At 50.4% G+C, this 15,899-nt stretch overlaps 1 protein-coding gene across 1 annotated transcript in view; it reads left to right on the top strand.

Moving 5' to 3' along the window:
- DPYSL5 (dihydropyrimidinase like 5) overlaps positions 1-15,899 on the top strand; it is a 59,486-nt gene that overhangs the window by 11,727 nt on the left and 31,860 nt on the right. Inside the window, exon 2 of the mRNA XM_081101000.1 lies at positions 9,561-9,825. Coding sequence (XP_080957126.1) covers positions 9,565-9,825 — 261 coding nt within the window. The 5' untranslated portion in view covers positions 9,561-9,564. The remainder of the gene's footprint in view (positions 1-9,560; positions 9,826-15,899) is intronic.

Below are 15,899 nucleotides of genomic sequence, written 5' to 3'. Positions count from 1 at the left end.
GTGCAATGGCCTGCGTGCTTTTCTCACTTGTTGCCTTTTCTCTGTGCCGTTTTGATAGGAGAAAAAACATCATCTCCTGTTTTCATTCGAGGTTCTGTAACCGTTAATAACGATGAACCTCTTCTCATTTGCATCTTAGCCGTTTATACCTCCCCACCCGAACTCTTTGGGGTGCCTGCTTGCATCCTATGCCTATTTTTTCTATTGAAATATTTATTTGTCTTTCTGTTAGGACGTATGCGTGCTCTTGCATATTACAGATATTAATCCCCGGTTCTATGTTGCAAACACGTCATAGCCATTTTTACTTGCCTTTATTAAAAGCAGTTTGCGGTCTCTTTTGTTACCTCACAGTTTTTCATTGTTATATAGTCATATCTAAACCCATCACATCTTTTGTGATGTCCAGCTTTCTTTTCCCCTAAAAGGCAAACCTAATGAGGTCGTTTCTCTGCTTGCCATGCCAGCAAGCCTTCCATCCACGCTCAGCAGCTAGCCCCCTCTCTCAGCACGTCCCCCCGGGCTTCCCACCCTCATACAACAAATGTACCCATGCTGACTGCGCGAGCGAGATCACGCTGCCGGCTTCTGTTTAGAATGCCTCGTGGGGTTTCTCCCCCGCCCCCTGGTGAACTCCTAATCAACCCTCAAGACTCATTCACCGCAAAGGCACGCCCTCTGAGAAGCAGCCCTCCGTCACAGAGATCAGTGCTTCCTGCTCCTCCTGGTTCCCACAGGGCCCTTCTCTCCACTCACATTGAAATCGTTGTCTACGTATTTCTCTCCACTTCAGGCTTGTGAGTTCCTGGGGATTGGTCCCGCTTCTGGCACGTAGTATCGTGTCGTAGTGTAGTAGGTGCCAAGCCTGCCTCTGTGATCTGTTTGCATCTTAGCAGGCTCACTATGCTGAAGTGTAGAGGCTTGGAGTCCAGTTAGAAGTACCCAGGTAATAGGGGTGTTGTCGTTCAGGTAGAGGGTAAGGGTCTGAACGGAGGCTTTGATAAGAAACAGATTTAGCAGGTAGAATGGACAGTGCTTGAGTATTTGGTTTGCAATGTCTCATAAATGTTCAACACACGAATAAGTCAATTGTTAGCCCATTGGCATGTCCAGATCTGATTCTGGTGTTACTGGTGTTTAGAATTACCCCTGCTTCTGTGTCTTTCCATAAAGCTGTGTGACCTGGGGTAGTCGTCACCTCCAAGGGCACCTGTGCGGTGGTTTCAATCGAATGCCGTGTGTTTAGAGCCTTCACGGCCCCTGGCACTCGGGAAGTGTTCTCCGGTCACCTCCTGACCTTGGGGGGTTGGGTCAGTTACCAGCTTCTGGCTGATCTAAAGGATTCCTGGAGAGAGAAGCTGAAATCCGTTTTGTTACTGGGTTTCCACAGACCACAGGCGCCCTGACAGCTGGTCTCCGTCTGTCCACACCAGTCTGCGCTCTGTCCCGTTTGCCCACGCTGCCATTCTTACATCGTCCCCAGTCTCTTTCCTTCCCTCCGGAGAAGCTCCGGCGTTCAGGCCTTTCCCTGCCTTTCCTAGTCTGTGGCACCTTCTACTTAACCCACGACATCCGCATGCCTGGGTTACCGCAGTCTCTGCTCCCCCCAGCCTGCCGTCTCCCTGGCCCAGGTAAAGAAGCAGGAAGACCGGCCCCCAAATCATGTCTCATCCCCCAGACATACTCAGCATCTCAAGCTCTGGATTCTCCAGGCTTCCCTGGGCCTCAGGCCTCACTCAGAAGCCTGCGCCTTTTTTTCTTTCTTTTTTTTAAATAACTTTTATTTTTCCATTGATTTTTAGAGAGAGTGGAGGGGAGAGACAAGAGAGAAACATGGATTGGTTGCCTCAAGCCTGCAACCGAGGTACATGCCTGTGACCAGATTCGAGCCCCGGACCCTTCAGTCCCTGGACCAAGGCTCTATCCACTGAGCCAAACCGGCTGGGGCAGAAGCCTGCGCCTGTTACCCTGTCCTCCTTGACTTCACACCCTGGCTCTCCAAGCTGCTTCCTCATCTGTCTAACCTCTCGGCCCCAAGGCCATTTGTATATATAATTAGTCGCTTGCCATCCCCAACCCACACTTGCTCATGTCTGCCTCTTGTCCTCCCAGAGAATGCCTGCTCTGTTCCCCTGCCCCAGGCTCTGCATCAAACACCCTCCTGACCAGCACAGAACCCTTGAGACGCCTTCCTTCCCATCACCAATAGCCTGCTGCTGTGGCGGACGCACAGAGTGCTGGCACACCACTGTCTCATCCGATCAGCCCTCCTTCCCTCAACCAGCGTGTGCGGAGTCTCCTCTGAGGGCCGAGCCCCTGGAAGGAAGAAACGAGGCCTCGGCTGTGCTCTCAGGGGTTCCCACCGAATGGTGTGAACCCCAACCACAGTCTCCTCAGCCACAGCGCGGGGACAATGGCTAATGACCGCTAAGGTTGCTGTAAGATGGACATGACGTTGTGTGGGAGCCAGAGACACAGAGTTCAGCAGCAAGGGTCTGCTATGCTGGCCACGGTGCTGCTGAGAAGATGGGCGTGGGGCGGTTAGGTTACGGACGTGCCCAGTCACACAGCTAGCGGGGCAGAGACAAGCTCGATGCTAGAGGCACTGGCCTACCCATCACCCATCCCATTTCCTCCTCAGAGTCCCCCTGCATCTTTGGTGTCCCACCCACTCCCGGTCCCTGCTCTCTAAAACGGGCCTCTGAAATGCGGAGTTTGTCTCCGGCAAGGGAATGATCCAGCCCGCAGTGGCTCACCGCCTTGCGCCCGTCTCTTCAAAACTGGGTTCCATTTTCCGTGGATTTCCACAAGCTCTGATGTGATGGCTTCTCAGGCTCCAGGAATTTGGATTGGGGTGAAAATGCCTGTTTGTCTCCGTGGTGGAGCTGAGTCGGTCGGCCCATGAGGAGACAGCTGGCAGAAGCAGGCACAGACGGGGGGTGTCACTGATTGGGCAGAAGCATCATTGTGTAAAGTCTGTGATGAGTAAAAGCATTACATTTGGGAGAGAGAGCTAGGAGCACATTTTAAATATAAGAGGGACTACCCGATACCTCTGCAGGCGTCTGTCATCACAGAGGAAAAAGCCTGCGCCCTTCTGAAATCTGTTTCAATCAAAATAAGGAAAAGACGGGTTTGTCCTGCAGCCCAGTCCTTTCAGGAAATCTCCCAGAAGGTGGCAGATGAAGGCAAGACTTCTTAAGCAGAAGAGGGGCAAGTTCTCATCTCAATTCAATTTTTTTTCAAACAATATAAACGTATGTACGTGGCTTTAAATGACCATCTTCATTTTTCATTATAAAATCAATATAATCTCCTATAGAAAGTTTGAAAAATTAGAGGAGGGAATTACCTATGATCCCATAACACAAACCCGTTGTTTCCATGAGTCTGTTTTTTGTGTCCATATTTTTACATGGTTGTCATAATACTTGACATGTCCTTTTTGTTTGCTGGTATGCAGTTGTTTGTTTTTGTAATTTGGCCAGGCTGCCTTTTCTATCCTATGGCGCCTCCTAATGAACCCACTCCACCTCGTCTGGGTTACCTCAGTCTCCACTCCCCCAGCCTGCCGTCAGCCTGGGCCAGGCAAAGAAGCGGGAAGACCAGCCCCCAATTCATGTCTCATCCCCCGGCTCTGGATGCTATAGACCAGCGGTTCTCAACCTGTGGGTTGCGACCCCTTTGGTGGTCAAACGACCCTTTCACAGGGGTCGCCTAAGACCATCCTGCATATCAGATATTTACATGACGATTCATAACAGTAGCAACATTACAGTTATGGAGTAGCAACGAAAATAATTTTATGGTTGGGTCACAACATGAGGAACTGTATTTAAAGGGCCAGAAGGTTGAGAACCACTGCTCTAGAGAGACACAGAAAATGCAGAAAATATATATGTAGAGTTTAAAGCATAATTTAAAGCAAAAACCTGTGTAATCCCCCCTCCTAGGTAGACTAGATAGAGTAGATACAGCTTTTAAATAGCTTCCCGCACAGGCATCCCTCTCTAAACTCAGCCCCCTCCTCCCCCATTGCCGGGAGCCGGTCCATCCTTGCTGTTTCAAGGGACCTGGCATATATGGCATACTGTTCTTAATATGTTTGCTCACCTTCTTGGCACTATGTGTTTTAACCAAGGTCACCTCTCTGAGAAAGGTTGTTTCCCCAGGTAGGGATTTTCTCCTGAAGTTAGGGAGGGAATAAAACCCCTTAACTAGTGCCAGGCAGGTAATTAATCACTTTAACTACGAACAATCATGCTTAAGCTACACAATCTTTACTCCCTGGAATGGAGATAAGAAACGCCCTAACCTTTGGAATAGAGATTGATAGGATTGGAATCAACTGGTATAAATACAGATGTAACAACAGGACTCAGAACATACACACAGAACCTAGACACAAAACCTACACAGAACCTAGAGACAGAAGAACTTCGCTGGAGAGAACATGGCAAAAGATCCTGGACAGAAACTGGCCACAGAACCTAGCGAGAGAACCTGTCTGAAGAACCTAGAGACAGAACCTGGCTACAGAACTTGGATAGAATATGGCAAGAGAACCTGACTAGAACCTGGTGACTGAACCTGGCAAAAGATCCTGGACAGAACCTGGCTGGAAAACCTAGCAAGAGAACATGGCAACAGAACCTGGCAACAGAACTTGGCAGGAGAACCTGGATAGAACCTGGCTAGAGAACCTGGTGACAGAACTTGGCTGGAGAACCTGGACACAGAACCTGGCTGGAGAACCTAGCAAGAGAACATGGCTAGAGAACCTAGACACAGAACTTGGCTGAAGATCCTACACAGAACTTGGGTGGAGATCCTAACCAGAACTTGGCTAGAGATCCTGGCTAGGCTGCTGATCAACTGAACGCTGTCTCCGTGTCCTTCCTTCTTCGCCGACTCCGTCCACACCTTTGGGGACCCCTGGACCTGCTGGGGTTGGACCCCAGCACCCCATAACCATATCCTGACTTCTCTCCTAGTAATTTCCTTGGTTTTGATGGAACCCAGTTTTTCTTCATGGCTCTACCACTCTCTGCCTAAACACTATAATTCATTTTGCCTGATTTCAAATGTTATATGAATGGACTCATACCGTATTTATGATTTGGTGTCTTCCTTCTTTCCCTCAATTGTTTACCAGATGTTGGTGGTGGCTGTAGTTCATACTCATTTTCAGTTCACAAGAAAAGAAACGTAGTCTTATTTTCCCGCTCAATTTCTTCCCCAAATCTGGACTTTATGGGGTAGCCCAGGTTTGTGATACTCTCACAACTAGGAAAACTCATTCTCTCCCCCTTTTTGTGACTTTCCCCGCCCCACATCTGAGGATGTAGGTCTCAGACTAGGAGGGCCCTTGCCCCCCTCCTCGGCAGTGGGTGCCGGCCGCTCTGCCCTTTGGCTGTGGTTCTAGGAAACAGCCCCCTGGGCCACTGGAGGCCCTTGATCCACAGCTGCCACCCTTGCTAGGGTGGCGATGGAATTCCTTCTGGGGCCTGGAGACAGCTGGTGGGAGCGTGGAAAGCACAGCAGGCAGAGGAATCCGCCGGGGGTCAGCCGGGGAGGGTGGGTGATGGTGACCCCCCTGGTCACGAAAGGCCTGGTGTTCTCTGGCTCAGGCTTCGGTCAGGAGCCAGGAATTCTTGTCTCTGGTGTGTGCACACCCTCCTCTGCCCGGGTCCAGGGCCCGGGCAGGAGGGGTGAGCCCTCAGTTACTGCCGCCCGAGCCCGGCCTCCCTGAGCCGCAAACGAAGAGGCAGTGGTGGGGCGGGCACCGAAACGGAGCTAGTTTGCTGCTTCAGTGCGGGTGTGGGCTGTGTCACCACGAAGAGAAGCCGCGCACACACCCTCCGCTCTGTCCTCCGACAGCTGCCCTGTCTCTCCTCGCTAATCTGGTTGAACAAGTGGTCTGCGCTCCGCTTCTTGCCACCCTCTCCTGGCTAATCCTCTGGAATCTCGCCTTTGCCCCCAGCGCACTGATGGTGTTTGCTCGCTAAACCCGGCCACACTGGGCCGGGCCAGGGCAGATGAAGCCCCGGGATTAAAACCTCTTACTTGATCTTAGCCTGTTAAGGACTCCCACACCCCCTCTCCCCGACCCCCCACGTCCCAGTTGCCATTAGGATTGGCTTAAATGCCACGGGTCCTTCAGTCACAGGGCAGGTGTGTAGCTCTTGTCTCCCATGTGCCTTGATATCACAGTGCCGGTTTGTCAAGTCACGCATTTTTCTGTGGATGCCACCAAAAAAATGAATGCGAGTCTTAAGCCAATGCCTTAAACCAGTCCCTGTCAGATTAACTTTAAGTCTTTATGTGCAAGAAGTGTCGTCTTTGCACCATGCTGACCCCGTGTGTCTGTGCCGAGCCCCAGCCCGGTGTCCTCCGGCTGAGCTGCTGGAGGACAGACTGTGCCGGCTCCGCTCGTCTCGCACCTCCCGGCAGGCACAGGGGAGCTGAGGAAGGTGATGACAGACGCAGGCGACTCCAACACCCAGTGCTGGGTTGTCATTTCCTTGGCAGGGCTACACCGGGCGCCTTCCAGGCGTGAGAGGTGTGTGCATTTCATGAATGAGAAGCATCAGCAGCAGTAACCCTAACCCTGACCCCCCTCGGCAGGATGCCCCCGGTGCCGTTATGCATCGGCACTGCTCCACGGCTGTGAGAAGGGGAGGAGGGTGGCGGTGCGGGAAATTTCCTGTTAACCAGCAGGACAGTTATTGGATGGCAGGCAGCAATCATGGCTACTATTTTAAACATGAAGAGGCTCTCTCGTGAAAGACTGCATTCCCAGGTTATAGTGTTACTCCCCCGACTCACACCTAGAAGTCCCCATTTCCCCAGCTTGCGCATCACCAGCTTATCACCGATTTGGGAGCATAGGGAACCCAGGCCACAGAATCAGGAAATTGGGGAAAACAAGACGTGTACAGTTGGATAACTCTGGCCTATCCAATGTACCCGCCATCTTGCTGTGGAAGGCATCATTGTTTCCCTGAATAAACTGTAACATTTTTAAGACCCTTATATTCGCAGCATAACATCACCCATAACACCATCCTAGATTGGTTCCCTGCGATTCAAGGTCACTGTCAGTGAAGTCCAACAGACCCTAGGGTGGACTGGATGAAGCTATGGGGCTCTGGAATTCCACATCCCTGATTTATTTTTCCTCATAGCATTTAACTACCTGGCATATTTTCCATTTTTGCCTGGGAGGACAGACATGTGGTTTGAATTCTTTCATTTGCATAGACAAAATAGCTGGATGATCAACGTTTTTGGTTAAACAAATAGGAATGTGCAATATAGCCAGAAGTCTTTAAAGGAGGTAGCATTTCTTTCAGGGCCCAGTTGTTACTTCATGATGATTTGATTATAATGTTCATTTCTGTCTAATGTGGTATCTCGGGCAGCTTGAGCTGCTCTAATAATACCATAGACTCTGGCTTAAACAACAGAAACTCATTCCTCACAGCTCTGAAGGCTGGACCGTCCAAGATCAAGGCGCCCGCCAGTTTAGTTCCTGGTGAGAACTTCTTTGCTTGCAGTCATCTGCTCTCTGTATCCTCATATGGTGGAGAGAGAGAGAGAGAGAGAGAGATCTCATGTGTCTTCTTATAAGGGCACTAATACCACTTATGAGGGCCCACCCTCATGACCTAAGTACCTCCCAGAGATCCCATCTTCAAATATTATCACAATGGGATTAGGGCTCCAAGGTATGAATGTGAGGGGGACATAAACGTTTTGTCCATAGCATGAAGTTAGCCAGTGGGCCAGATATTGGCTCACTGGCTACATCACATTTTAGAGTAAAATGGGTGACTTGAAGCATCATAAATGAGTAAAACTGACCCTCTCTAGACCATGACCACTGACTAGAATATTCTCTGAATATGCTGTCCCAACCAGAGCAGAGGGAAAGACAGCCATAGCTTGTGTGGTGCTTAGGAGCATCTATTTTAACAATTGTGCTCAAGTTCTTCCCCTTTGCGGGGACTCTCCCAAGAGGTCCAAGGTACCTCCCCACCCACCTCACTGTTATGTTTACACACTTGGACACAGACACTCTGTGGGAAAAGATGCCAGTAACAACTTTCCTTTGTTTGGTTTAGAACAGACTAGCAGAGAAAGGTGTAGGAATGAAGCACTAATGAGGTTACTAGGGGGGTAAGAGGCATAGTGAATGTCAACCGTCAACAGCAAGGGGGCTTAAACAGCAAATTTATTTTCTCACAGTTCTGAAGGCTGGACGTCTGAGTCAGGGTGCCGGAATGGTGGATTCTAGTGAGGACTCTTCCCGGCTGATAGACGGCCATCTTCTCTCTGTGGCCTTCTGTGCATGTGCATGGTGCGCAGAAGTGGGGGGGGGGGGCAGGGGGGAGCACTCTAGTGTCTCTTCTTATGAGGACACTAATCCAGTTCCATCAGGGCCCCACCCTTATGACCTTAATTAACCTTAAAAACTTCCTTAGAGGCTCCAGCTCCAAATACAGCCACACTGGAAATTTGGGAGAACATAAGCATTCAGTCCACAGTAACTCTGAAGACAACAGTCTGCCTCTCAATCCTTACTCCTGTTACAAACTAGGTGTGTGGCTTTGAGGAAATTCTCTAGCTTTAAAAAATATGGATTCTGGGGACCCAGTCTGGATCAAATAAATTTGAATTTCTGGGGGTGGGGTTTGAGCATAGGTACTTTTCAAAAGCTCCTTAGATGAGCTTCTCAGTGTGCAACCAGCTGAGTAGTGGAGTTTTTGAGGCAAATACAGGAGGGCGAACTGTAGCAGAATCCATCTGAAGAATGATGTGAATGAAACAGCTGTGAGGCTTGGAGAATTTGGCTCTCTGATATCTTCATGTGGCGTCGTGGGCACATTCTCCGTACAAGACATCTGGGTTTGACTCAGCTACTTCTAGCCGTAAATTCCTTACTTAGCAGTTTTAGCCTTCTCACCTGTAAAACGCCAGTCCTCAGGTTTTCTCTGGAATAAAATGAGATGGTAGATGTGAAGAGACTCTAGAACAGGGGTGGGCAAACTTTTTGACTCGAGGGCCACAATGGGTTCTTAAACTGGACCGGAGAGCCAGAAGAAAAACCTTGGATGGAGTGTTTGTGTGAACTAATATAAACTCAAAGTAAACATCATTACATAAAAGGGTACAGTCTTTTTTTTCAATAGTTTTATTCATTTCAAACGGGCCGGATCCGGCCCGCGGGCCGTAGTTTGCCCACGGCTGCTCTAGAACCTACATGCATTTCAGGAAGGTAAACACTGAAGCTTCTTTGGGCCCCGACTTCACCCTGACTGCCAACTGTGTCGTGATTCCCAGTAAGTCCCGCTATGAAGTCAGTGACCCCCATCTATAGGACCATAGAATCTATTGGCTATAGGACCAATGTCCTCCGGCTGTGGAGACACTTCCTCCTCATCCCACTCACTTAACTCTGCCCATTGACTTTGAGCTCTCATGGGGAGGGACGGGACCTTGGTGACAGTGAAAGGGGACTTTGACCTTGACCAATGTCGCCCTCTCCTCTTCCGTAGGAACATGCTTGCCAATTCAGCCAGCGTGCGGATTCTCATCAAGGGAGGCAAGGTGGTGAACGATGACTGCACCCACGAGGCTGATGTCTACATTGAGAACGGCATCATCCAGCAGGTGGGCCGGGAGCTCATGATCCCCGGCGGGGCCAAGGTGATCGATGCCACTGGGAAACTGGTGATCCCTGGAGGCATCGACACCAGCACCCACTTCCACCAGACCTTCATGAACGCCACGTGCGTGGATGACTTCTACCACGGGACCAAGGTAATGCTCCTCTTCGCCGAAAGTGCCCTCTGCTTTGGCATCTTCTCTTTCTGGGGCTACCCCTGAGTAGACACAGGTAACCAGGTGCTCCCACTGTATTGCGAGAGGAGAAGAGTGCTCCCGCGGGAGCCACTGTGGCAACTAAAATGAAGTGTAGACGTCAATGATTTTTAGTATATTTACCATAAGTTGGTAAATGAAGTATTTGTGAAAATGAAATCAGGCGGTATGTACCCTTGTGTTGGCTTCTTTTGCTCGACGTTATTTTTGTGAAATTCACCCATGTTGTTGTGCATCGTTTACTTTCATTACTTTATAGTACCCCACTGTATGACAGACCACATATCGCACTTACCCATGCTGCTATCAGTGGGCACTTGGGTAGTTGCTAGTTTGAGGCGATTACCAACACGGTTGTCCTGAGCATTCTCACCCCTGTCTTTTGGCAGACATGTCCGCACACATGTCTGTTGGGCATATTCCTAGGAGTGGGATTGCTGGGTCCTAGGGTAACGTATGTTCAGCTTTTACCAAATCATTTTCCAAACTGGTTGTAACAGTGTTACTCCCAGCAGTCATGTAAGAGAGATCCCAGTATTTACCATCAACATAATGCTGATAACCAGACCGGTCCATGTCGGGGTCCATTCTGTAGTATGCTCAGGCCTTGCACCAAAAATTATAGCTTCCTGGTTACTTTCCCCACCTGGGAGACCTTTAGTCCAGGGCCAGATGCCACACCGTCACTACTCTGTTTACTAGCCTCTCGGAAGGCAGGCTGGCCTTCTTTGTCTGATTTTCACACCGTCATCTGCCAGGCCTCATTAGCCAGGAGTGACAGCTTTTCCCCTGAGAGCCTTTAGCTCTTTAGAGCCCGTGAAGACCTCTGCACATGCATCTCTGTGCAAGGTGGTGGGTCGCTCTTGATCTTTTCCAGGCCTCTCATCCATGGGAGCCGCTGCCTCTGGAAATCACATAAAAGTCCCTGTGTGATTCAAGGCCCCAGCTCTCCCATTCCTGCAGGCTCGGGCTGCCTCAGGCACCTCCTCTATGCCAGGCCCTAGTGGTGGGGAATTTAAGGGTCCATAGACCCTGAGCCGCCCTGGCTGGTGGTGTCCCCTAACAGACCCTTTGGTTATATCCACCCCCTAAACATGATTGTGCCTTGTCCTTGTCCCTCAGCTCATACTGAGAAAGGCAGTCCTCCCTGGACCCCTGGACCCCTTCAGTAGACCCTTTCCAGAGTCCTGCCTGTGGCCTCCCATCCTCCCAACAACTGGCTTCCTGTTCCATTTCCCCTCCCTCCCAGGATTTCCCCTCCCCAGTGGTGCTCCTACCATTGGATGTGTTGGCTTCCTCTTTCCTCTAGTTCCTGACCATCTCCTGGGGAGAGAAAGTGCTCTCCTGTTGCAGGCTGCTCCCGGGAATGTGTGGATTTAATTATTCACGCGGCCTGTGGCTCTTGCACAGTCTGCACCCTGATCAATTGCCACTGACCTACTTCGTACCTTCTAAGAAAGGCAGCAGTGGATTCACTTTAAGCATCTGGGTTTATAATGGAATAATAATCCCAAGGAAAAGCTCACCCGAGTGATTAGCCCAGAGAAAAAGAGAGATCAAGTTGCACCTTTTTGTTCTTGTCCGACAGATCCGTGGGGCCTTGAACTCTGCACCCCCTATGCTCCTGCAGGCTTGTCAGTTTGGCAGCAGCAGCCAGGGCTGGGAAAACAAGACTGTGAAAGCCTGGCTTTTCTGAAAGCATCTGGGACTCCATTGTCCTGGGTCTGAAGGGATTTCTCCAGCACGTCTTTAACAAACGCCTTGCCCGCCTTTGCCTCTGGCAGAGGCTGTGACAAGCTCTGCCTGGCTCCCCTGGCTCTGCTTCTCATGCTCACAGCTGGTCACTTGATCCTCCTCCCCACACCCCACACCCCACACCCTCCCAACCTTTAGACCCCGCCTTCCCCAAGGCCAGTACCTGGGTTTCCAGACCACCAGGACCACCTGCTTGTTAATATTGCAGACTCCATCGAGGACAGAGGTTATCTCCTGTGGGGAGGCGAGGGAATGCGGGGAGGAGAGAGGACCAGGAGCAGCAACTGGGTTAATAAAGGTCTAGGAGTCCAGGTGGCCATGGGGTCTTTCCTTCTTCCTGACTTATAAGTTATACGTATTCTTTAGTGTATATCTAATATTACACAATAAAGAATGTCAGTGCACCCCACCAGTGGCTCTCCCTGGCCAGGTGGGAATATCAAAATAAGCTTTTTAAACTGCTGGCACAACCCCTTCACTAATATTGGGGGCGGGGGGTGGGAAGTATGGACAATAGAATAAAAAGCTTCCTAGATGCCTTTTCTGCTCCTGCTCCTCCAAAAATAAATCAGTAACCGCTGTGTAGGCTAAGGATAGGGAACCTTTTTTCTGCCAAGGGCCATTTGGATATTTATAACATCGTTCACGGGCCATACAAAATTAGCCTGCTATATTTGGGCAACATTTAATTAACTCACCCCTAATGCCTTGGGCAGGCCCAGACTAAATGATTTTACCAAATGATTTCACAGGCCTTATATGGCCTGAGTGCCGGACGTTCCCCACCCCTGGTCTAGGCCAATGGTTTTCGACCCTTGGCAGCAGATTGTAAGTCAGAACTATTTGGGGGATTTTAATTTAAATAATACTAGTGTCCAGGCCCCACCCAGAGCAATGGAAGCAATGTTTCTAGGTCTGCCTCTCCCGTTGTATTTTTTAAAGCATCTTTGATGATTCTAACACTGGCAGGCACATTATGAAGGAACTTTCTCAGCTGTTTTGAATGGCACGTTGTCCTGGCTGTTACTTCTGTCACCTAACTGACCCTCACCTTTCGTGCTAGGGCTGACAACTGAATCCCCTTTGAAAGCTGGGGCCTGCCTTGCCCTTGCCAGTCTTATTTATTTCCTTCTCTCCTATTTACATGCCAGGGTCCCATCACCGGGCTTCCAAACCCCACCCTATACTTGCTAAGTTCCCCTGGCCCCATGTTCTGCCCTCCTGTCCATGCCCCATAGAAACCATTAGGGAGAGAGGAGTTGGCCGTGGTAGAGGTGTCATCAAATGGAAGTCCGGCTGGGTGCCTCCCTCTTCTTTGATGGCCCAGAGATTCCCTCCTGTCTGTGCCAGAGCCATCTGGCCCCAGAGACAGCCTCCCACTAACTCAGAATCAGTAGCAGCAGGACATCTATTCTGGTAGTCAACCTACAATGGAAGCCAAATGCTAACCAGAAGGGTGCTTGGCCAGCGTGGGATCTGCCCAGGGAATGTTCAATGGCGTAAGGAAGCTAGGATGGCCTGCCACATCCCAGCCGCCAGGGAGGGTCCTGACACTCCTCCTCCCCCTGCGGAGGAGTCCTGAGTAGGATAGGCTAGGACAGTGGTCAGCAAACTGTGGCTCGCGAGCCACATGCGGCTCTTTGGCCCCTTGAGTGTGGCTCTTCCACAAAATACTGACTTCTGCACATGGGCCATGAAGTTTCAATCGCACTGTACCTGCGCGCCCGCACGTGGTATTTTGTGGAAGAGCCACACTCAAGGGGCCAAAGAGCCGCATGTGGCTCGAGAGCCACAGTTTGCCGACCACTGGGCTAGGACATAAATGAATTCCCTTTGGTGCCCCACTGCCAACATCCTTACCAGGGCCCTATTTATCCTTTGGGCAGGCTGTGTGCTGTTTGCCTTTGAAAGTTGCTCTCTTGGAATTAAGCCTTTAAGTGCTTCTCACTTCCTTCTTGTAGCTTGACTCCAATGTTCTGTCCGTTTCTGTTTAATTCTGGCTTAAAATGTCTTAAGTCTTTTATAAAGCTCTGTAATAACATTTCTTGCCCGGCCAGTGTTGCTCAGTGGTTGAGCCTCAACCCAGGAACCAGGAGGTCACGGTTCAATTCCCGGTCAGAGCATATGCCCAGGTTGTGGGCTCGATCCCCAGTAGGAGGCATGCAGGAGGCAGCAGATCAGCGATTCTCTCTCATCATTGATGTTTCTCTCTCTCTCTCTCTCCCTGTCCCTTCCTCTCTCTGAAATCAATACAATGACATTTCCTAGCTTATTGGGATCCAGACTCATATGATCTTGCTCATTAATTGATGTTCCCAAGTTCATGCGTGTCTGCAAAAAGCTGGAAGGGACCTTAGAAATCTAGTCCCACCCTCTCGTTGATGGATTGATAGGAGGATGAATGAGTTGCCCCAAATCCCAGAGGTAATTGGACCAGAATGCAAGTTTCTCAGTCTGAGGCCCTTTTCACCACGCCACTCAGGGGTTCCTGAAACCCCAGAGCTGGACAGACACCCCTTCCAGACAGTCTGTGACTTCTTGATGGGCTTCATGCCAATAGCTGCCTTGGCTCTGTGGCTCTGAACATGCCTGGGCCAGAGGAGGGCATCCCGGAGAGACCATACCTCAGGCAGACAGTGGAGTGAGCTCTGTGCCCCTCCAGGCAGCGCTTTACAAAACACCTCTCCTCCCTGGAGAGTAACGTCGATGTCAGTGCCTTCGAGCTGACAGCTTTTACCATTTACAAACGAATGGTTGCTCTGAGGATTAATGAAGTGATGCAGGAACAACACTTCGCACAGCGCCTGGCACAGAGGACTAGTATGCGTGCGATAAACCTGGTCCCCAGGCCGTCTCTCTGTCTCCAGTCTCTTAGGTTATTGGATCCACCCACTTTGACTTTACAGCGAAATTATTCGCTGTCCATCTAGCTAGCTCGTGATGCCTGTGGCCCTGGGCCAGCTGCTGCCACACTGTGCCCACTCTGCCTGCTGACCTGCCGCCCTTCTGGCCTGGCTGTGCCGGTTGGGATCAGCAAAGCCGGCTCCTCTCTCTGTCTTCTGAGTCACCCACAGTCGCACTAGAACCCCAGGAGTGCTTCATGAGGTGACTCCCCTCCCCAGCCACCTGGAGGACTTCGCTTCTCCTACCTCTTCAGCTGGCAGGCACCTCATACCTGACAGGGGATGTATTAATTTTCTACTATTTTCTAACAAACTACCACAAATTTAGCCATTTAAAACAACACCCACTTAGGAGCTCACAGTTCCGGGTCCGAAGTCTGGTCCTGGTGGGACTGGCTTCTCTGCTCGGGGCCTCACAAGGATATACTAGTAATTAAGGTGTCAGATGGGCTGTATTCCCATCTGGAGTTCAGGGTCCTCTGCTATGTTCACGAAGTTGTAGCAGGATTCAGTTTCTTGCAGTTCAAGGACTCAAGTCCCCAATTCCTTGCTGGCTATATCCGCTGAGGGCCCATCTCAGCTCCCAGAGGCCATCAGCATTGCTTGCCATGTGGCCCCTTCATCCTCAAATCCACGCTCTGAAAGGTTGCCAGTTCAAATCCAGGTCAGGGCACATGCCCGAATTGCTGGCTTGATCCCTGGTGGGGGGCTTGCAGAAGTCAGGTGATCACTGTTCTGCTCTCACATTGATGTTTCTGTCTCTCTCCGTCTCCCTTCCTCTCTCTCTAAAAATCAATAATAACCTTTTTAAAAAACCTTTTTAAAGATTCCACATTTACTCTTTTTTTCACCAAAAGTCACCTTGGCCACCCTTTACTTCATTGCTTTCTGTGCCTCCTCTCGTGTCCCTGCTTGAGAACCTGCAATGGCTCCCTGTTGACTAAGACATCAAGTTTGGTTTCTGGATCTGCACCCTGGGCACCTCCCCATCCGACCTTGTGTTCCCATCTATTCCTCATTCCCAGCTGCTCCCCAGCATGTGCCCATCCATCAGGAAGGCGGTTTTCTCAGCCCCTTCCCTCATGAACATCCATGCTCCCTCCTGCCATCCCTCCCACCCGTCCACAGAACCCCTCCTTCAAGGCCTACCCCACTCATGCCACACTCTTCCTCCAGCTCATTCAGATCCAGAGTCCTCCTTTCTTCTCACCAACTGAAATAATTTGTCATCCTGGGGCTTTCAAATTGTGTCCTGTACAAAGTTCTTCTCAGCTAGATTGAAGACTCTTTAAAGTTTAAGGGGTAAAGACCATAGCTTATGTTTAACTCATGGCTCACCACAGAATTCACAGAGCC

The sequence above is a fragment of the Myotis nattereri genome (assembly GCF_964212035.1).
Source record: "Myotis nattereri genome assembly, chromosome: 10".
Classification (NCBI taxonomy): domain Eukaryota; kingdom Metazoa; phylum Chordata; class Mammalia; order Chiroptera; family Vespertilionidae; genus Myotis; species Myotis nattereri.
Note: the sequence above shows the minus strand (reverse complement) of the source record. Positions and strands in the feature narration are given on the sequence as shown.